Here is a 21770-nt window from a genome sequence, read left to right as displayed (position 1 = left end):
TATGATTAAAAATTATTCTTTTTCTACAAACACCATATTAAGTACAGCATGTAGTAATAACATTTGAAAATGCCGTATAAGATTAATTGATATGTTCACATTATCTTCTTAAAACACTGCTCACATGCTCTCTGTTGCTCAGTTGCTGCAATCATTCATCTTGTTCATTCTGGCCATGAAGAGATCAATAACTAACAGGATTCCAATGTAAGAGATGGGGGACAAAGTCCACAGTTCACCTTTTGTTCAGAGATCCTTTCTAAACTTTATTCAAAGCTTATATCCTCTGATTAATTGTGTGTGGTGTGGAGTTGCATTTCAGTGTTTACTCCTTTGCCTAAATTAAAGTAATGATTATTTCTCTGGCACTTCCTACAGATAAGTATGGGCATCAACACCACCAATACTACTTGCGTGGACACCCTTCAGGGCTTGGCTTATGTCCCTGTGTGTCTCTTGGGCTTCCTTGTCAACACCGCTGCCCTGCGTGCCTCGATTGCCCAACGGGACTCGTGGACAGACACCCACATCTACATGTTCAACCTGGTTATAGCTGATTCTGCCCTCATCCTCTTCCTTCCCTTCAGGATCTATGATGCCTTCTTCTGCCTCCCCAAGACTCCCTTGTGTACTTTCCTTATCTACATACATTACATCAACATGTATGCCAGCATCCTGACCACGACGGCCATCAGCGTCCAGCGCTACCTGGCCATAAGGTTCCCACTGCAGACCAGATCATGGAGGAAGAAGAAAGAGACAGCGTTTGGTGTGTGTTTGTTCCTTTGGGCATTACTGGTGACAGTATGCGTTATATTCCGAAACGAGAACCATCCAAACAAACTCTGGACCTGTTATGAAAGATCTAAAGAGCACCCACTTCAACCACAATTTATTGCCATTGTGGTATCCCTAGGTTTCCTCACTCCTCTGTTGATCGTTGTGTTCTGTTCCATTCAGATCGTCCATGTTATGTTAAAGGTGAAGGAAACGTCAGAGGAAAAGAACAGCACTATTGGCATAGTAACAGCAAACATGATTGTGTTCATCGTCTGCTACACACCAATCCATGTTGGCTTTGTTGTCAACTACTTTTCCATTCCACCACCAAACTGGCAGTCGGTATACCTACCTGTACATGTATATTTACTTGTGTCTGAATGGATCGCTTCCACAAACTGCTGTTTTGATTCCGTCAGCTATTATTTCTTATTGAAACGATTTTATTCATCAACTCAAGTCAGCAAGAGTCCAAAAAACAAATCCTCTGCCTCTGAAAACAGCATTTGTTGAAGTGATGCTGGACTCGCTTGAGGCTTACAAATGTTTGACTTGGGGTTTTTAAAGAAGTGGGCATGTAGGAGTCAAAAAGGGCCAGATGAAAGATGCTATTGACTTGCATGATGGGAATAGTAGTATGGAACTTGACACACTCAAGCTAATTTAATTCAGGATATCTCAACATCTTTAGACCATTCTTGAATATTATTCTGTCTGTTGTGAGTGACTTTATGGGAGTACAGTACAAAGAAAATGCTGGAATTCCCCTTTAAATTTGAACCACATTATGAATAACTGACTGACCTGCTCTGAATATTATCTGAGCTATTCTAATGAAATGTATACAGGAAATATAAAAATGAACCTTTCAGCTGTTATGTGCTAATAAAGGTATTTATTTTTACAGTATTGTTAATTATGTCTGTGTTTATGGGGGCAGAACAAGATGTAACTTCATCTGGCTTGGCCTAAATCACCAACCTGCTGTATGAAAGCTGTTTTAGGGATGGTCATGGGTGTGTGTGTGTGTGTGTTTGTATGTTTTTGGATATAAATAACTTATCTAACTCACTCACTCAACCTTTTGTTGACCTTATTGCACTCTGTGTGATGTTCAAAGCATCATATCAAAGCAGAGAACAAGGGGTATTCTCATCTCTGCACTGGACCTCTCAACAAAACTCCTGTCTGTGTCGAGTTCAGCAGCACAGACAGACAATGTCCAGTCAATACACAGGCACCCATGGGAGTTCAAGCCTTTCACTGGAGGCTAGATGAACGATCGCCAGTGTCCAGCTCCCTCTTGTGGTGAGCAAAGTAAATACTTGAAAGCTTTGCTGCCGCTTCTTTGCTCTGAAGTCTCAAACTGCCAATCTGGTGATAAATGTGTCTCATTTATAGAAAATAAACTGCAGTAATGATACACACATTAGGCCGACTGCTGTGAAGCACTAGAGTTGAATTTGTAAATGTTTGTATTTGTGTGTATATGCCTATAATGATGTGCATTTATTTCAATGAGCGCATTCAGGACCACACACGACAACATTAGCAGTCAATTATATAATGCCATTTAATAGCAGTACTCCAAAGATTGATGGTTATTATAACAGCAGTATCTTAGCAACTGCAAAAACTCAGCAGGCATCAGTCAAATGAGAAGGCTCAGTTCTGGCTGAGATCAGGCCTGCGACTCTACTCTAATAACAGGAAACAGCTGAACTCAGCAGTCAGCCAAAGTCACGTAAATACTGTACATACATCTTATTCACAGCATTGTCACCGAGAAAAAAAAAAACCTCACACTTCAAACACAATCCTGCCTCAGAAGAGCATGAATGACACCCCGAACCCCCCACCCCAACCCCCACCCCCCAAAACTGATACACTATACCTTCAGGGTGATTATTTACACTATTCACAAATGATACAGAACAGCTCCTTTTCAAAATGCAAAAAAAAGAAGATTTGTGCTTTTCCTTATTACTGCACAGTATAATGACTATAAACAAAAAGCAATGAGTACATTCGATCACTTAGGATGCTGACAAGTATTTTCAAGATCCTCCAGTATGGCAGTTGGTTGGCAATGACAGACAGACAATTACTGGACAACAGACCAAGACAGAAAGTCCAGTATCGGGACACAAAATGAAATACACAGTGTTCCCTCACAGCGTTTCAGTCCATTTGAAGGTTTGCTTATGAACTACTTAGAAATCATTAATATTACATATCGGCTCTTGTGGAATAAACACAGTTCATGTCATGGTTTCAGTGAATACATTACAGTATAGTCATAAAGGGCATGACAAAGTGTCCGTATTCCTTCTTACATATTTACAGTATATACGTGTGGCATGGCGTGTCAAAGTAGTTAATTAACAGACCCTCAAACACTGTTGGTAGCATTCAGTAGCATCCGGACAGACAGAGGGAGCTGGAAAAATGATTTCAACAGTACAAGCCGACATCGAAATAAAAAAATAAAACATTCAGCGTGTAAGGTCAAAGGCATACATATCACAAGTATACTGCAATAAGTGAGTTCTCCGACACCACAGTGCATGAGACACGTGCACTGCTGACTGAAATGGTCTTCATGGCACTTTAAAACAAGTTTTTCTCCATTTTTTTTTTTTTGCTTCAGTGATCAGGCATCAGTAAATCATTGATAATTTGGCACACACATGTAAAAACAGATACTTTTAATAGTGTCTTGGTGATTTCAATCTTGGAGCAGGTTGATATGACACTCATATGAAAACGGATTTTCATACATTAATAGTTATAATGACATGATAAGTGTTTGTTTTTGTTTACAAGCTAGTGCCTGATATCATTTTTTGGAGTTACTGTTTGTCTTACATCATAATCTTATCTAAATTAAAGTTTACTATGTACAGATAAACCATATATTGCTGCTCACTGTAAACCAGCATTCATTTTGTCGACTACTGACTGAGACTGAGAGTGAAAATCAAGTCGTCTGGTCAGTTATAACAAATTCTCACTATTTGCCACAAGTCTTTGCTTTTGTCTTCTTTATCTTGTCTCTTTTTTTATGACTTCCATCTCGCTGCTAACACTCAAAGCATGTTGTGTTGATCTAAACGCTGACCATTTCGTGTTACTGGACACTTAGATGGGCTGAATATATGGTCCCGTTTGCCTGCTGGGTACATTTCCATTACCCCTACTGGCTTTGAGTTGATCCAGGTGCTTCAATCACCACCACTGTAACTGCCACCTTATTCTGTATTACGTCTGTGGGACCTTAACCCACTGTGGGCTTGAGGGCAAATTTTGCCCAATGAAAAAGGACTGTGTTCTATAATGCAGCATTAATGAGTGTGTGTGTATGTGAGGATAACCCCTAAGGTGACGGTGAAGGACATGGAGTTCATATATTGCAGTGCTTTTACTTCAAATTCTAACACCTCTCTTTCCTCCTTTTCTTTCTGTCTCGCAGTGTCAGTCCAGTGCTCTGCTGCAATCTCCCCAGACGTCCGCATGGAATTACTGGTCATTAAAGAGTACATGGAGTGTAAGGAGGCAAACGGATGAGGTGATGGACGGCTGAGGTGCCGTCATTACTGAGAGCATGCGGTTGGCAGAAATAGTGCTGACATTTCAGTCCTGCACCCTGCTCTCCACCGATGTGAGTTATGGTCCCATGTCCCTGTGAGACGGGTTAGAGGCATTTGGCACACACGTCGCGCTTCTTGTACACATAGAATACTAAATACCCTCCGTCACCTGTACAAAAACTTGTATGCGTCTACTGTACGTGTGCAGCAAAGAGGATGAATGAGAGCAGAAACAGAGAGAGGGATTTCTTGTTTCCTCGTCATCCATTAGATTTGTGTTTTTTGTCTGATGAGCCACCTCCAGCTTCTCTTAAGATGTCCAGAATTTGCAATTTCACTTCAAGTACCTAGTTGGCATTCTGACCAACAGGTAATATAGTGGAGAACAGATGGGTGGCAGTCTTGTTAATGTTATCCAAGAGGGAAAAGGCGTCTCACTCCTGCAGCAGTATTTGACTGGCTCTGCAGCCTCAGTTAATCTGCACAGAGGCACAGAGCCTCTAAGTGCCATGTCCATCTTTGTCTCTGTCCACATCCTCTCAGCCCCCCATTCTGTTTTCTTTCTTTCTTTCTTTCTTTCTTTCCCCTCCATTCTCTCTCCTCCCTCCTTCCTGCTACTCAGCGGCAGCAGGAGAGAGAGGCAACTCTGCAATGCAGACACAGCAACAACCTCAGTCCATCGGACCAATTAGTGTGAGCCAGGATATGAGTGGCAGACCCAGAAGCCAGTCATAAAGAGAGGCTCATGGGGTGAAAAGGAAGGGGGGGGGGGGGGGGGGGGCCTGAGAGACTGACAGAGAAACTGAATGACAAATAAAGGTGTAGAGGAAAGAGATGGGGAAGGAGAGGGGATGGACAGAATGAGGGGGAAAGAGAAAAGAGAGATCTATGTAAACAAAACAGAGAGCTCTGGGCGTGGAAAAGCTCCTGTCACCTTCATTTCCTCAAGAGTCACTGGCCAGCCTGAGTCCTGTCACCGCAGTTCTTCTTACTCATCAGCTGGCTGAGATCCACCAGCTCGCCCAGCTCCCCTCGCTCCAGGGCCCCTCTCAGCAGAGCCCTGCTCAGCCCGGGGGTGTGTTGCTGGGACATGTAAGGCTGGCCACTGGGAGCGGGCATGGAGGGAGGGGGCAGGGGGACGGGGACCATGCCGTGGCTGCTGAGGATGTATCCTTCCGGTGCTGGCCAGCGCAAAGGCAGCGGCTCCCCGTACTCCATGGGGGCGCTGGGGGCTGAGACCACCCTGCGGCGCTCTGGCGAGTCCTGGGGGGTCATGGGGTATACATATTCTCCTGCAGACTTCCTGAGAGGGGCTTTGGGTGTCCCCTTCATTCCTTTTTCTTGCTTGCTCAGGCAGACATAGTGCTGGCGTGGCGTGTCATTCCCCCGGCTCTCACCGCTGTGTCTCCCACCTCCCCCCTGCTGGAAGAGTCTGGTGGTCAGGTAGACGGAGGGGGGCATGCGGCAGGGTGAACCCAGACCCACAGAGCCTCCCCCCAGGTACGTCTGGCTGGTGTCCCACCCTCCAGAGTTGGAGTCAGACAGTCGCAGGCCTCTGCGTTTCTGCTGGGGTGTGTGCTCTGGGGTTGGCAGGAAACCTGGGTCAAGCTCTCCTGACTTCACCCAGCCATTGGGCATGACAAACAGGGTTTCCCCACCCTGAGTGCAGGGGCGCTCTCCGCCTCCCTGCCGTGTCACGCTGAGCACGGAGCCTCCCATTCCGCCACCGTTACTCAGCAGGCCTCTTTCGCGCCGCTGGATAGAGGACTGGGAGGTGTTGCCGTGGCGACGGTTGGCGGGCTTGTGGGCCATAATCCAGCAGACGGCAAGACCCGAGAGCGCCGCCCCGATGGTGAACGCAGACACTGCAGACGCCACTAGCAGGTTGAGGGAGACTAAGCTCTCCGGTTCAATCAGCAAACTCTGCTGCAGAATTCCTGAGGATTAAGAGACACAATTAAGAAGATGACATTTAGTAGAACAGCACAATGGACATCCTCTCTCAATGTCTGTCCACAGGGTGTAGTTTCAAATTATTATTATTATTAGTACACACAGTGCTGTTCTCCTGCTTCTACTTAGTGCTTTTCCCCTCACAAGATATAATATATCATAATAAATCAATAACTACAATAACTCTCATAATCAGTGATCATTGTGTTCAGCATTATTTTCTGGGATGATCATCTTTAAAAGGAGTTTTGCTCCAGTCTGGCCTTGAGGCTCCACAGGCTCCAGGTTCACAGAGGCCTGCACTTGTCATCAGCACAGCTCAGACCACAGCAGCTGACTCTCCTTTTCTCCTCTACCTCCTCACACTTTCCATCCTGCAGCCTGGTAAGAGAGTCTCTCCTCGCAGCACACCATTACCTCAGTGTTTCCACCGAGCTCTAATCACTCCCATCTGCAGACACAGCAGCACATGCCTGTCCCTGGCTCGGCCTCCGCTGCGCTTTCACCGCTCAGTCTGTCAGGTCTGCAGCCTGGCATCACTTATACTTCCTCTGCTATCAGTTTCCAAAAGCAGGATAACAACTAGAATCAACCAATGTATCAGTTTAAAACAAATGAGTGAGATAAGGGCGTGGTGTGTGTTATGTACTCTGCTGTCTTTAGGACATTCAGCTCTAACTAAATGGATTTTATGACTTTGAAACTGGCATGAAAAATGGGAACAGTTCAGAAGGAATCTGCTGGAGAGGAAATTACTTTTTTTTTGGTTTCCACTGACTTTGTAAATTTCAGAGCAAGGTTCAAAGAGGCCCTGTCTGGTGCTACTGCAGTGACATCTGAGTCTCTCAACAGAAGTGACACGAGTATTTTATGTTAAGCTATTTCCAGCTTGCTGACTGGCTTCCCCCCGGTCATTTTTCTCTCAGATGTTCAGCTTTGAGAGAACAAAGCCTCATAACCAGGAGGATGTTGCATTTCACATTGTGCAGTCTTGTGGTATTGTCTACCAGCAGTAGACACCTCTAACATCCTCCCTAATTAAACTGTCTCAAACTGGGAGCATTCTGACCTGTAGGAAGTGAAGCTGAAACCAAACTCCCATTTCGACTCCCACCTAATTCAGTACTGACAAAGACACCAAAACATTCAGCTGCTAATATCAAGGTTGGATGGATCTTGCTGTGCTGAGGCAGAAATCGCATTACACCTCAGACAATTAAAAGGTGCTAAATTACAGAAATTGTCACAAATATTTTCTCTCTCTGTAGAATTTGTTGTTTTTTTTACAGAACAAAATGTTGGCTGACAAGTAGATGGGTGTAATGAGTGACTGAGCCACTAGGCGGAGCCTGCTCTCAGCCCACCGATAAACACAGTCAGAAGCATCCATGTCATAATGCTGCAACCTACCATCACAGTCGCCTAGATGGGAGGTGGTGTTTCCATATTCCACATCTTGTTGAAAAGGCAGCCTGCAGCCACACAGAGATCACACATCAGCACATCAGAGCCTTCAGTATTTCTCTTTATATACAAACAGCATACAGCAGGAAACATGTCCTTATAGAGCTATTAATTCCTTGTACAGTTCTGTGATCTCTCATGGCAGAGTGTAACGAATGCTTAATGTAACAGAAAAAAAGTTAGCTCACAAATTTGAAAAACTTGTATAGAAAATTGTACGTGAATGGGGAGATTGACATTAATCAATTGAATTGATATGGCACATATTGATGTGTCATCCAGTGTAATGAGATACGCTACTGATCCCATTATTGATTTTCTCTTTTTGCATGACACCCCTCAGGGAGGTCAGAGGTCAGGGTCAGCCATACTGGTGGTGATGGAGCCGGAGGTCGAGACTGTGATACAAGGTACGACGTTTGAAGCGTAATGACAATTGCTGACATTAACACTTCAAGTAGTCTGTGGGAATGTTAATGTATAAAGGATAATGATAGCAATTCTTTTGAAATTACTATTGGCAGCTGATCTGTATATAATGGAAATCATGCTGAATCAAATAATAGAAACCCACACATCTTTACTGGTTTAATTAGCTTACAAAATGAAATAAACGCACCGACAAAATGAAAGTAATATGAACATATTCAGAGTGATTTTTTAAACTACATTTATAAGTACTACCACTTCTTATGTTACAACTTTACTTCACACTTCCTTTACTTATTTATTTAGCATTTTCTTTGTTACTGTATTGTATTTGCCACATTATTTGTGTTATTTCTGTTTCTTTTATTTGCTTACATGTGTGACTATGTCCATATATCTCCTTGAGGGGGCATTGTGGAATGAATAAAAGTCTAAAGTCTTACTTGTAAACATACAGGCTTGAATCTATGTCTAAGTACGGTACATTTATTCTCATTTTAATTGGTAAAGCCAAATAAAAGTCTCTGCACATAGATGAACTTGCTGACAGCAGGTCTGCAGTGCAGGAAACTGTTCATGGACTGGTGTGTTTGTGTGTTTTTGTCCTCACCTTGTACCTGGTCTCAGGAAGGAGCAGGTGCTACCTCTGGTCCAGCCACAGTATGGGTCCCTGGAGGCTAGACAACTCCTACACACACACACACACACACACACACACACACACACAACAATGAAAGTTTAGAAATGCTGGGTACTGACCCGATTCTCACTTCTTCCATTTTGATCATTTCACAGGGACGTTTGCTAGCTTTCCGTCTAGTTGGCTAATCCGGTTTCTACAGTAGTCAAGTATAGTGGGCCATTATAACCCTAAAATATAAAAAAAAACCTGTCTGTCCCAATGGACCTGTGAAATGTTAAATCCTCATCTGGTATTCATCTTTATAAACAGCAGTCACACATCGAGCTGCTACTTTTTCACAGTTTCCAAGTGTGATATATGGCTGCTGTGGGAACCAGCCAAGTTCTACTTCAAAGGATCTTCAACACATGTGCAGCAATAAACGACATTTCTTTGTATTCACAATGAATACAAATTTTGAAACCTCTTGTTATGTATGTTAAATACTGTTTCCCAGACAAACAACATCTAACCAAAATAAATGTTAAACCAAACAAGTGAGCTGTGGCCTAACAAACACACACGCAATCCATCCCCTGCTGATTGAAACAAAACAGAATTTCATTATGTTTCTCTAGGATGACAACACCAAAAGTTGGCCAGTAAGCAGTACTTTGACTAATGGCCGCTACATTCAAACTGACCTAGTTATCATCCACAGAAACATATAAGAACATGGAAAACACAAACAAAAACAGGTGCCCGTGCCTCACTTACTTCATGCAGCGTGAGTGCAGGTGGCAACGAGACGTGGGCACTCGGACCAGACAGGAGGGGAAGGCCAGCAGCAGAGTGTGGCTGCTCCGGTCCAACGACAGAGACAAGAGCTGACGGGCCTGAGGAGAGTCCTCTCCACACCTGGAGACAGTGACACACACATGTGTGACGACAGGAGGCAGAGGGTAAGGAGCCAGCAAAGGGAAGTCAATGTGCTCTTTCTGGCCTCGGATCAGTCTGTGACAGGGTCAAAGGCCTCATCTGTTGGTACTTCAAGACAGACAGCCCTGTGCCCTCACCCTCAAACGAATGGTCACAACATCAGCAGACTGGAGTTTTATCTGAGCCTGCACAGATACTGCTCAGAGCTAGAGCTGGGTGGTGGGAAGCAATAAAATCTCCCGTGGGTTAGTTTCCAGTGGATGAAGCCACTGTTCCTGTCCCTATTTTTCTGCTACCAGTTTTTGATGGTGAACTAATTAGGGAACTATTTCAGTAATAGTCTTTCATTTTTCAAGTTAAAATGCCAAATGTCCTCAGGTTCCAGCTTCTAAAATGTGCACACATCAAGCTCTTCTTCTATATTTGTTATATAAGATATTTAACTGACCATTTTGGGGTTTTTGACTTTTGTTTGGATAAATTATAATTAATATTTTTCATTATTTTGGGCCATTTTGGACCCAGTGGTTATTAGATGAATAAAATAAACAATGGTCACATTCATTGATGATAAAAACCATCATAAGTTGCAACCCAAAAAATCAGACATTTTCATTATATACTTTATGTAAATATTGTAATAGGTATGATCAAAATAATAACTGAGGTACTCTAAGCTGTACTTCAAAAATTCTTGTGTACTTATAGTTCTTGGGTGAAAAGCACTGCTGCTCTCCAGTCCTCAAACGGAGGCAGAAAACGTGAGACCTGATCTACCTGGAGCAACATGCCGAAATGTATAATTTATTAGAGATCAAGGACAAATATGTGGTGACTCCTACTCACCTCTCTGGGTTGAATCCCTCCACCTCCTCCAGAAAGACGCTACTGTGAGAGACAGAATCTCCACTGGGAATCATTAGAAACTTGAGGATGGTTCCTCGGGTGGAGCCCAGGAACAAGACTGTGCGGTTCTTATGGGGACCAGCTTCTGTGTCCACCACCATGGATGTCAACTGGTACCTAGATAGACAGATAGTGAAACCACATTTTCAATAAAAAAAACATTTCCTATCCTAACTACAAGCTATGATGCATATTTTCAAATTTTCGCATTCCTTTTTCATGCCATAAAAATATCAAACAGCTGAGTCGGTGTGTGTACCTTCCCATAGTCTTGACCACCCAGGGTCTGTGCCCCAGGAGTGGAACGGTTTCATCCATCAGTGGATGGGTCTTCACAAAGTTCAGCACCTCATCTGGCAGCGTGGTAGAGGAGCTAAATCTGGATCCCTGCACTGCACATCCCCCCGGTCTACAGGCAGGGAGAGAGGCAGAAAAAGTGAAAGCGAGACTTGAAGAATAGATAGATAGGGGAGAGAGAGATAAAAGTCCAGAGAGAGGAAGAAGAATAGAGCCAGAGGAGTTCTTTTGCGGCTCCTACAGGCTGTATTAGAATATTTGCTGAATAGTGGTGAAGTTGCAGCGTGATTGACATTTGGAGCTTATAGCAGGGGAGTAAGTAGACTATATGTGAGACAGATGCTCAGGACAGCAGCACTGCAGTATTCTGCCAAAGTTCTGCTCACATACACTTTGCATAACAATACCTCGGTTTAGGCACTGCTTCATCTGGGACAGGAGTCCAAATAGACTCGGGGGATTTTTGCTCTTTAAACCGTCCCTCAAAGACATGAGCGAGCTGCTGCATGTCAAACACACACACCGCAGAGCCGGGGATGCTACAATAGAAAGAAAAAGACAGTGATGACAAAAGGAGCTTTTGTGTTTGTTTGTGTGCTTGTTTTGGGTGCGTCTCAGTACCTGTTTGGCGGCGTGGAGAAGAGCCCCAGGATGACGTCTCGGCCCTGCATGTGGATGATATTGCTTGTGGCGTGCAAGAGGTTGAAGTAGAAGTGTGAATCTCCAGGGACAGAGCAGTTGAGCCGCGCCTTCAGGAACGTGGTCCACTGTTTCTCAAGGACGCGCTGAGAGCCACCCAGGTCTGCCTTACACACACGGGCCACACGGGACACCATCACCTGGAATAAACCGAGCTAGGTTTGGCAAAATGGAAGGGCAATAGGGTATGAGAAAGAAAGAAAGAAAGAAAAAAAGAAAGCACCTTCTCTAGGTGATGAAACTCCATGGCCATCTCTCTGAAGAAGAAATAAATATGAGGCCCCCACTCCATGGAGCTCACAAAGTAGGGCTCTGAAAAATAACAGGAGAAACATGCTGAGACCAACACACACACCCACTCACACACTCTCACGCATACAGAGGAGCAGCGACGCAGCACCTGAGGCCAAACGTGACCCTGACACGGCCCTGTAGTAACACTCACATCAACATGGACCACTGCTTTCCACTGGTCTGGCTCATTAAATATTCATATCCTGTTTAATTTATCATCGTGAACAAAAGGATGCACATTATTTATCATTTATTCATCCAGCGCTGTTCCAGCTTTGACCTGCCCCGGCTTGTTTTTTTCTCCATTGAAAACAGGCTCAACTGTTCAATCGAAGGCTCGTTAAAACCCTGAATCTGTGGGGTCCGACTAACCTCAATACATCACTCTGACTGAGTGTGCTTCACTTATAAGAAATCTATTAAATGTAGGCCTAATCATGTTTGGTTTCCCTGAATGTGGCCACCAGGATCATCTTATTCATGAAAAGACAGCTGCAGCCGTTTGATTTTGTTTTAGTAAATGACGATGTAGTTAATGGTGATACTTTCTGTTATTTGCTGCCTGATTGTCTATTGAAGGTGTTTGGCTCTGGACGCTCATTAATGCATCTGTTTCTGAAAGTACCTCTGAACCATTTGGAGTCGTGTTTGACAGTGCGGAGGGCGGGGCTGTCGCCGAGGCTGCGATAGATCACCGCATCGATGGCCAGGAAGTCTGTCACAGTACCGGTAAAGAGACTTCCATCTGAAAGCGAGAGAGAGATGCGCAGAAAGAGGAAAGGAGGAGATTAAGAGGAAGGGGAAGATACAGATGGAGAGATAGCACAAGGTCAGGAGGATTAAAACCAAACAAGCAATGCAGCGAGAGGTCTGACTATAAATCATTTGTAAAGGTAAACACAAGGGCACAGGCGATTCGCTGTCTGGAGCTGAAAAGTGTGATACCTGCTGGAAATACTCAATTCTTCATCTTTAGTGTGCAAACTCAAGATACTACCTGCAAATAAAGCCACATTGGCATGGCGAGGATCATATGGGCACCGTGCCATCCCACTGACAGGCTCTCCCACCATTTCTAGAGTGTCTCTCTGCAACAAGAAGAAAATTATATAAATAAACAAACTGGCAGATAGACAGAGAATGGCCAGACTGACAGATAGATGGATACTAACTGTGTAGTTGGCACACAGCGGGTTGAAGGCGTTTGTTCCACATATAAACAGACCACCGTCCTGGCTGAGCAAAACTTTGATGAAATTACGGCACTCTCCCTGTAGGAATAAACACAAAAGGAAAAGGGCTAAGAGGAGGGGAAGATCACAAGGCACAGGGAAAGGTGAAGAAGACAGCGTCGAATGAATGCTAAGCTCAAAACTACCAGTCAGAGCAAGATGACTGTCAGTGTAGAGTCTCAAAAATACAGCACTAAACAGTCCTTAAGGAAATAACACCCTCAGCCACACTCCATCTGGAGAAACAATGGGACAGGGACTTTATAGCTGTCTTCAAAGTGGAGGCTTCTGAGTGAGCTGAAATTTAAAGCTGTTGAATCTGAAATCGTGATGACACTGCACAGCCCCTTAATTCCTTTCTGACTGAATTATACAACTGTGCAAAGAAGGAACCTGAATAAAATTGTGTGGGCTGATGATTTGTTCATCAGGAGCTAAATTCACTGTTTTGTGATATCAAAAGATGCTAGTTAATGTCACTGACTAACAGTATGTGTGACAGTCTGTGTTTTGTGGGAGGATATTTTAGTAACTGATTGACACTGATCTTACTTGGGACTGAATTAGACAAGCTTATCAATAGCATTCCAGTGTGTGTTCGAACTTCAGTGGCTAATCACTGTTGGCGTTATCTCTGGCCGACAGATTAAACAAGACTAAGCAAGCAAAACTGTTTTGGTTTTCAAATGTAGATTTTCCCTCCTGATAATCTATTAGCAAATAATGCTCTTCTTGTGTGATACTATGGTAGTAGACGATTTTCATAGCAGACTTTCTTGGACATCATAATGGGAAAAACACAAGTGGAGGTAATCAAAGGAATAGTTTGACATGTTGGAAATTAGGCTAACCAGCAGCTGGTTCTTACCTAGTGGAACCAGCTAAAGATCACTGATGAACGTGTTTAATGTCATTTGCTTAATCCACACGGCTGTTGCCAAGCCAGGAAATAGTCCAGCATAATTCCTGTAAAACAGCCTTGTTCTTACACTTCTGTTTTTATGGAGATTAAACTAAGAAGATAGAACATGTTGATTGGTGAGTTTAAGAATTGCTGGTGGGCAGAACTGGGCTACTGATTTCAGTCTATAAGATAAGATAAGCTAAGCTAAATGGCTGCTGGTACCTTATACCTTATAATAACTTTAATAATGAATGCATTCCACTTAGGTGTTGCTGGCTAACTGGCACACCTGAATGGAACAGGGCCGTCATTAATAGTCGGTTCCACCTGTGCGTTCCCTGACATGACATTTCAAAATGTCTGCTGTAAAAAAAGTGGCTTTTTTTTACTCGTTCATCTGAGTTAGCAGACTTTTGCTAACATTTTTCACCTTTCTCACTTTTGTCTCCCCTTGTCTTTTTTCCTGATTTATCACAGCTTTGATTCTTTTTTTTTGTTTCAATACTTCTTTCATCCGTGTTCTTTGAAGCAACACATATTTTCTTCCAACTTCCTCCTTACTGCCTGGTGGTTGCCCTATGGTCCCTATGGCTTTCTTCCCCAGTTTTTCCCCTCAGCCTACATGCATCTCGCTGCCTCCCTACCTATAACTCCCTTCCTCAACTGATTTCAATTACTGCTTCCTCCCTTAGGCTGTGCCACTCTCTCTGCTCAGTTTGCTCTATAATGTTTCCTGTTGCCTCTTTTTCTTTTTCTGCCCAGATTAGATTTTGCCTGTGGCACTGCTACATTTACACAATAAAGCTTATATTTCAGGCTACAACCTGTCAAACAAGCTACCATCCCATCGAGTCTTTCTCTTTTGTAGATTTGATCACATTCCCTTCATACCCCAGAACTTGTCAACTATCACTTTGTGTGCACACATAATTGTTCCACTTTCTACTCTTCCCCACAGGCTGTGAATGAGATCCATAGCAAGAAAATTGGCACGATGCAGATGTGCAAGAAAATGGCTTTCAAGCTTCATGGACATCTTTCGGCCTGGGTAACGTTTCACTGAGCTAGCATGATTAAGTGATGTGCTGATTCTGTATCAACAAGATCAAATTTGTGTAAATACCGTATGCAGGTGCACCCAAAGGAAATAAGGTTTCTCTAACAGCTGTTGTGTCTGTCCATGCGTGTGATAGTGTAGATAGTGTTGATGGATGTGAGAGCGGATCTCAAAGTCAGAGTGTTGTGTATGAGCACTGTACCTCATGTTTGCCCTTCATCCGGCACACTCGAATGTCGTTCTTATTGGATTCCCAAGTCCGTTTCTGCCATAGGAGTAAACACAGTCACAGTCAGAATATGTTTTTTATCTGTACATGTGTACATTATCGGGCATTAGTGCATGTCATGGTTTTTATGCGTGTGCAAGGAAATGAATCTTACCTTACTGTAGAACATTTCATCACCTGCCACGTTATCCAGCTCCACTCTGTACAAGTCATCTCTACAAGAAAACGCACAACAATCAGTGCCAATATAATACCAATGTAGTAACAGTAATAATATCTCATATATAAACAATGTGTAAGGAAGCATTGTTTAGTGAGTGTGGTAGAAATGCCTGTTTGTTTTCAACATGTTTGTTTCTCATTTCAGAATAAAACTTATTCTTTATAATTCATCTTGTTTTAGGACTTCATCTGATGACAGATGTCATTTTTCTCATTAGTAAGTGAGGCCCAGCAGAGATACTGCAGCTTATGTTAATACTCATTTGGTAAAAAAAATGAGTATATGTGTGAATGTATTCATGTGTTGCACTAAACGGTGGCCCGGTTGAATGAAAGTAATGTTGTTATCAGTGCAATATTTCTGCCACCTGTTTGTGTTTTTTGTGTGACACAAATCTGTCCTGATCAAACAGAAATATGGAAATAAAACTGTGTTTTAATTGTGAAATGTTTAATTTAAATGAGGATTATATTATTAATTTGTGTTATTCATTTGGCAAGTTTAGTGTTTAGTGTTTAGTCTTTATTTCAGCACGAGGCTCAGTGGCCCAGGTGTACCTGCCTTTGTCTTCATGTGAGGGCAGTATTAAATTGTATGATGTCATATTTATTGGGTTTTATATGGACCTTGTATTTACATTGTTATTTGCAGTACATTTATAAAAAATCATTTGAAAATCTTGATGCAAACTATGCAAGTGAACACCTCAGCTTTCTTCAGGGAGAGAAATATTTTTCCCTGGAGGACCAGATTTGGCTCAGGAACCTGTGTTTGCCTGATGCTGGTGTGAGGCAATTCTTATTTTCCACATATCATTTATAGGAGCAATGCGAACAGACAGCTTTCACTTGACATTTAATAACAAACTGAATGTCCTCTACAGAGTGACAGCAGATGGAAGCTGTGGCATCAAATGAAAGCAAAAGGATATTAATGCGAGAGCGTCAGTAAGACACAGTTGGAGGCGGTTGCCGTTGGTTACCTGGCTCCTATGTAGAGCGTGCGGTTGACTTGGAGGACTGTCTGGATGTGCAGCTCCTGCCTCTGAGCTGAACGATGAGCTCTGCCCAAGAATACTGGATACCTCCGCACAACTGACATGAGCACACAGACAGACAAATAGAGTAAAACGCTTCCTAAAGAAGCTTAAAATGTTTTGACTATTTCCATCTATATTTACCCAAAGAACTCAGGCTGGCCATAAAGCAGCCTCTCTAACCTTCACTTTAATAGTATCTTCACTCATTCTTGATGCTTTTGTTTAGGAAAACAAAGATACTGGGCAGAGATGAATGGTGTAGCTGTTAGTGCACACAGCAAGACTTTTATCCTCTTAGTGTTTTTTTGTTTTTTTTTGCTTTTGTTGATGCATGCAATTCCATAATGAGAAAAACTGTGTGCAATCGGTATTGTTATTTCATTGTGTACAAAAGCATTCCCTCCCTCTCCTTCCAACATTTCAGACGGATGAGACAGTACAGATGAGGTGCAGGGAGAGAAAGTGGTGGCATCAGACTCAAAAGTTTCGAAGAGGAGGACAACGGTCTCCATAGGGAGCCCTCATCATCAGGAGACAGATTGGGAAAACGTCTCATTGTCCTTGACTGCAGGGGAGGGAGACAGGACGTAGCGATCCATCTCCACCTGTCTCCTCCCATTCTCTCCTCCACCCCTCAGCCTTCTCTCCTGTCATCTATATCACCCTATCCAATCCAATTGTCTCCCACTTTTTCATCTACCTGCACCTCTCAGCATCCATAACAGTCATTTCTCCCTCTTTCTTTCTATCTTTCTCTCTCATATTTATTAATATACTATACCACCATTGAGAGACGGAGTGAAGTCACTTTTGTTTTATCTGTATCTGTGTGTCTGCGTAGCTTCAAAAGAAGCTCCACACCAAGGCTCTGACCCTTGACCCCCAATTTCCACATCCACCAAGGAGCCATTCATCAGTGCTGCACATACAGTTGTGCACTCACACACTCACACACACACACACACACACACACAGCGGGAAGGAAACATACCCTCTATGGGGACGTAGCTGAGGGGACTGGGTTCCTCTGGGAATGAGCCATCAGCCAGTTGAAGCAGCAGGAGGAGAAATGTGAGGGGAGGAGCCACGGTCGCCATGGCAGCAACACACATTCACTGTTAATAGGGAAGAGAGGGGAGAGATATATCTCATTGTTGTGTACTCAGTATTTTTCTGTGTATGCGCGTGTGTGAGAGTGCACGTGATTGTGTTTATGACATTTTGACAGATTTGTTAATCAACAGGTGTGTGTGTGTGTGTGTGTGTGTGCGTGCTCGGGTGTGCGTGTGTGACGACAGGGTCAGAAGTGCAGCAGGGTGACTGCTGCCACCAGCCTGGCTTCAGCAGGGAGTTAATGTGTTGTATTGTCTGCTTATAGGTGTAATGGGGATCCATTGTCACAAATGTCAATCCATTGTCAAACTGTTTGAATTGAAGGGGATTCTCACGGCCACACAGCACACCAAGAGACAAAACCTTCACAGGATTACAAAGCCACTTTGGGTGGTGATGTTCCTTTCACTAATTGTGTTTCTATACGGGCATATGGAGGCTTTATTACTGGTAATTAGAGACAAAAAAGCAATAGCTGGTCTTTATAGATCAGCGTGTGAGAGTAGAAAAAAGAGAGATGAAAGGAGTGACTCAGGGAAGCTGGACAATGTCTTTCTAAAGGTCAGGAGTCAAGAATGCTTTAAATCATGAGCAAGGAAAAGAGGAGGAAACAGATCTTAGTCTTTAAAAAGTTGAGGGGCCACATAAGGGTCATAATGCACACACAAGAGTCTGTGAAGCTGCACATCGGCACAGTGGTGCTTTGCTCTAAAAGCTAACATCAGCATGCTAACTAGCTCTCAATGACAATGCTAAGATGCTGCTGTTAAGCGGCATCTTAGCATTGTCATCTTTACCATTCTAGATCAGCGTGTTTGCATACTAACATTTGCTAAGTAGAATCAAACAGATAGATCACATAATACAACTGAGACCGATGGGAATGTCATTAGTTTTGTAGATATTTGGTCATAAACCAAAGTACCAGACAATTAAAAAGTCTAGACCGATTGTGGTGCTAGATTAAAAGACAGAAGATCACCAAAATCTGTGGGATTCATGCTCTGGGGATTATGAATGTCTGGTCAAAATTTCATGGCCAATAGTTGTTGAAATGTTTCAGGTTGGACCAAAGTGGCTGACAGACACACAGTATGGCTAAAAAAAAACCTGACCAAACTGTCAAAAACAAGTCCCAGAGCTGTATATCAGCATCTCTGTCACCAATAAAACCAAGGCTGCAGAATAACACTGCTGCACATAAGTTATAACCTGTCATAAATTGTGGCAGCCACAACACCAAACACATGTTCAAATGTAGAAACCTTTCTATGCATTTACTGAAATAGCCTGTGGATCAGCTACACAGCTTGCAAACTCAACAGTGCAAACTCTCTTTGATATGAGAACACTTTGAAAAAGAAGAGGAGATATAAAGAGAAGAAAAGAAAATACAAGACACATGAGGAGTAGAAAAAGAGTGGAGTATTCAGGTTTTGTCTTGGTGTGCTAAGAGCGCTGCTAAAATCTTAGAAAATGTGAAGTTTGATGGAACATAAATGAAAAGAAAGGCTAGAAATTGAAGAAAGCAATATGAATGCTGTTCCCATCAAATCAACCTGAATACCATGTTCCATGTTTCCCCCAACCCCCACTTATTTCCTTTCATCCTCTGTCTCTCGTGCTCCATCACCCGCCTCCTCCCTTCATTTCTCTTTCTTTATATCTCTCAGCTTGTCTGCTCCAGGATAAAAACCCTACAACAGTTTTCAGAGATAGAAAACCAGGTAGCGAGGTAGATGTGTTAGTTGCTAAGGTGATGAAAACTGCTATTTGGAGCACGGAGATGCACCCAGATGTAACACGCACATATTCATAAGCATAAACACATCTGTGTTGCCAACACTTAAGACAGTGCATGCGTTTGAGTGACAAGCTGTTTGAAGACATCAGTGAGGCGATGCGGGCTGCACACTATACACTGGGGGGCACTTCAAATGAAATTCTAGCCTAGAGATTGCAGGTTTGACATCTCTAAGCCTTCTCCTCATCAGCAGCACTGGGGGAGCCCTGGGGGGTGGGTGGGAGGTGTGTTTCTTCTGACTCGCCATTGGGATTCCCTGAACTAAAACTGATTGAGTCAGATTTAAGGGCAGCCTCATTTCATTATGGCCATTTCATGAGAGGGATCCAAATTTGATGCTTAAACCTGAAATGAAATTCTGCTGTCTTGTATGGACTGAAAGGATGGATGGATGGAATTAAATGAAACGTCTGTTCCGGAGAGATTAGGCGTCATATGGTTATGGGCCAGCTTTGTCACATTAACCCCTTGCCACCGACTACCGCAGAGTCATAACTCAATCCAACAATCTGAACACAGAGACATGCGCGTGTGACTTGCACTTTCTGAGGATGTCATTATCTCTGATGTCACATTTTTAATTTCTCGTCAGTATCAAAGAGTATTGAGTTGAAGTTGTCTATACAGCTGTGCGTACGTTGCACACAGGAACTGCTGATAGCTAATTCGGCATACTTTCAATGGTGGCAATGTCCTTAAATGTAAATGAAAAGGAGTTGAAGCCCAAAGCATATCTCACTGAATCTATAGTCCTGATTACGCCCCCAAGTCCTGTGGAAATTGTACTTCCAAAAGTACAAAGTAAGACAAAAATGATAGTAGGAGTGGCAAAACCCATTAATATTAACTTTCTTCATGTTGCACTATCACTATCTAATTGTTTGGACATGACTAAAGCTCAGAATGTCCCATCAGCTCGGCTCTTGTTCTCTACTCTACTCATTCATATACAGATATTTGTCCTGTGATAAAAACTTGTGGATATACAGACCAAAAAAACTTTGTTGCATGTCCTTTAATGTGCAGTAAAATTTGTATGTAGGTTGATCATTTGTAAGTATCCCCAGTGATTCTGAAAATAACAATATATGGCATGTCTGGCTCATACATGTAATGACATGCAGGAAAAGAGAGAAGAGAAAGAGAGAGAAAGACAAGCAAAATATCCCAAGGTTCAAAGCTGGGCACTTCTCCTTCCCTCCACACTCTCTGCTCCTTCCTCTCACACACACACACAAGCACACACAGCCTGCACATAATACATGCCAAAACCCCGCAGCCAATCGTTGATGGAACCTCCTCATTAGAGTGTGTATTGATTAAGGTTATTGATCCATAAGATAAACCATCAGATCTGGGCCAAGGCCAACATATTGGAGCTCCACTGCTGCTCAGTGCCATGACAAAGGCAGAATTTTTAAACAATCTGAGCTATAAAAAGAGGTTTGGGGCAATGATTTGACGTTTGCTCATAAAGGGTTCTGAGTTTTCCCTGCTGAGTTGAAAGACAGAGGAGAGAGATGAAGGATAAAAGAAAGATGGTTTGAGTAAAAGACCAAAAAAAAGTAGAAGAGAGATGCCGCCTGCTACAGACGTCTAGCTCATCAAGCTATAAAAAACCAACCGCTAGTGACAGAATGGGTATCAGAAAATCAAGGGAAGGGAGACGAGCGGGTGGAAAGACGAAAGGATGCTATGCTATTTCTGTCAGATCATGTTGGTATGATAGGATTAAACGGTGTGACACTGACACGGTTATCATGGGACGCATGTAATGACAACGACAGCCACACAGTGACAATCCGCCCTCATCAGGCAACTCATTAGCAAATCACCTGCTAACACTCACATCATTAACCAATCAGCAGGTCATCTGAAGAAGCATAATCACCTGCGTTCACCTCTTATCAGTCCGTCCATATGTTTAGTTCTCATCAGCTGGGACTGAGCTCCATTTTCTTAAAGTCTTTTTCTCCAGCGCGCTCTTGTTCACCTGCTTCAGCTGATCTGACAGGAATGACAGTGGGTAAGCAGCATGCTGGGAAACTCTATGCACCCCCCCAGTATGTGAACAAACTACATGTGAAAGATATCTATTTAATGATTATGTATCTAATATTTACCCATGATCCCAATCCTAAAATACCTCAGCATCCTGTCGTGTATATTAGACAAGCCTGATATTTGCACAAGGTA

General features: G+C 43.1%; 2 protein-coding genes across 2 annotated transcripts; one reads left to right on the top strand and one right to left on the bottom strand.

The window, feature by feature from the left end:
• Nucleotides 1-384: 384 nt before the first annotated feature.
• LOC139214821 (G-protein coupled receptor 35-like) lies at nucleotides 385-1769 on the top strand. The gene has a single exon (XM_070845749.1). It carries the CDS (start codon nucleotides 385-387, stop codon nucleotides 1291-1293), a length of 909 nt encoding a protein of 302 aa, XP_070701850.1. The 3' UTR covers nucleotides 1294-1769.
• A 3552-nt stretch (nucleotides 1770-5321) lies between these two features.
• Nucleotides 5322-17769, bottom strand: LOC139214253 (semaphorin-6B-like). Its single transcript, XM_070845056.1, has 16 exons — nucleotides 17649-17769; nucleotides 16601-16712; nucleotides 15550-15610; nucleotides 15369-15431; nucleotides 13146-13244; nucleotides 12971-13061; nucleotides 12599-12718; nucleotides 11903-11991; nucleotides 11602-11819; nucleotides 11388-11519; nucleotides 10943-11092; nucleotides 10624-10800; nucleotides 9616-9756; nucleotides 8827-8904; nucleotides 7734-7795; nucleotides 5322-6307 (listed from the first exon to the last, which is right to left on the bottom strand). The coding sequence occupies exons 1-16, from the start codon at nucleotides 17767-17769 to the stop codon at nucleotides 5322-5324; spliced, it is 2700 nt and encodes an 899-aa protein (XP_070701157.1).
• Between the last annotated feature and the right edge of the window lie 4001 nt (nucleotides 17770-21770).

This window comes from Pempheris klunzingeri, chromosome 15 (genome assembly GCF_042242105.1).
Source record: "Pempheris klunzingeri isolate RE-2024b chromosome 15, fPemKlu1.hap1, whole genome shotgun sequence".
NCBI classification, from domain to species: domain Eukaryota; kingdom Metazoa; phylum Chordata; class Actinopteri; order Acropomatiformes; family Pempheridae; genus Pempheris; species Pempheris klunzingeri.
Note: the sequence above shows the minus strand (reverse complement) of the source record. Positions and strands in the feature narration are given on the sequence as shown.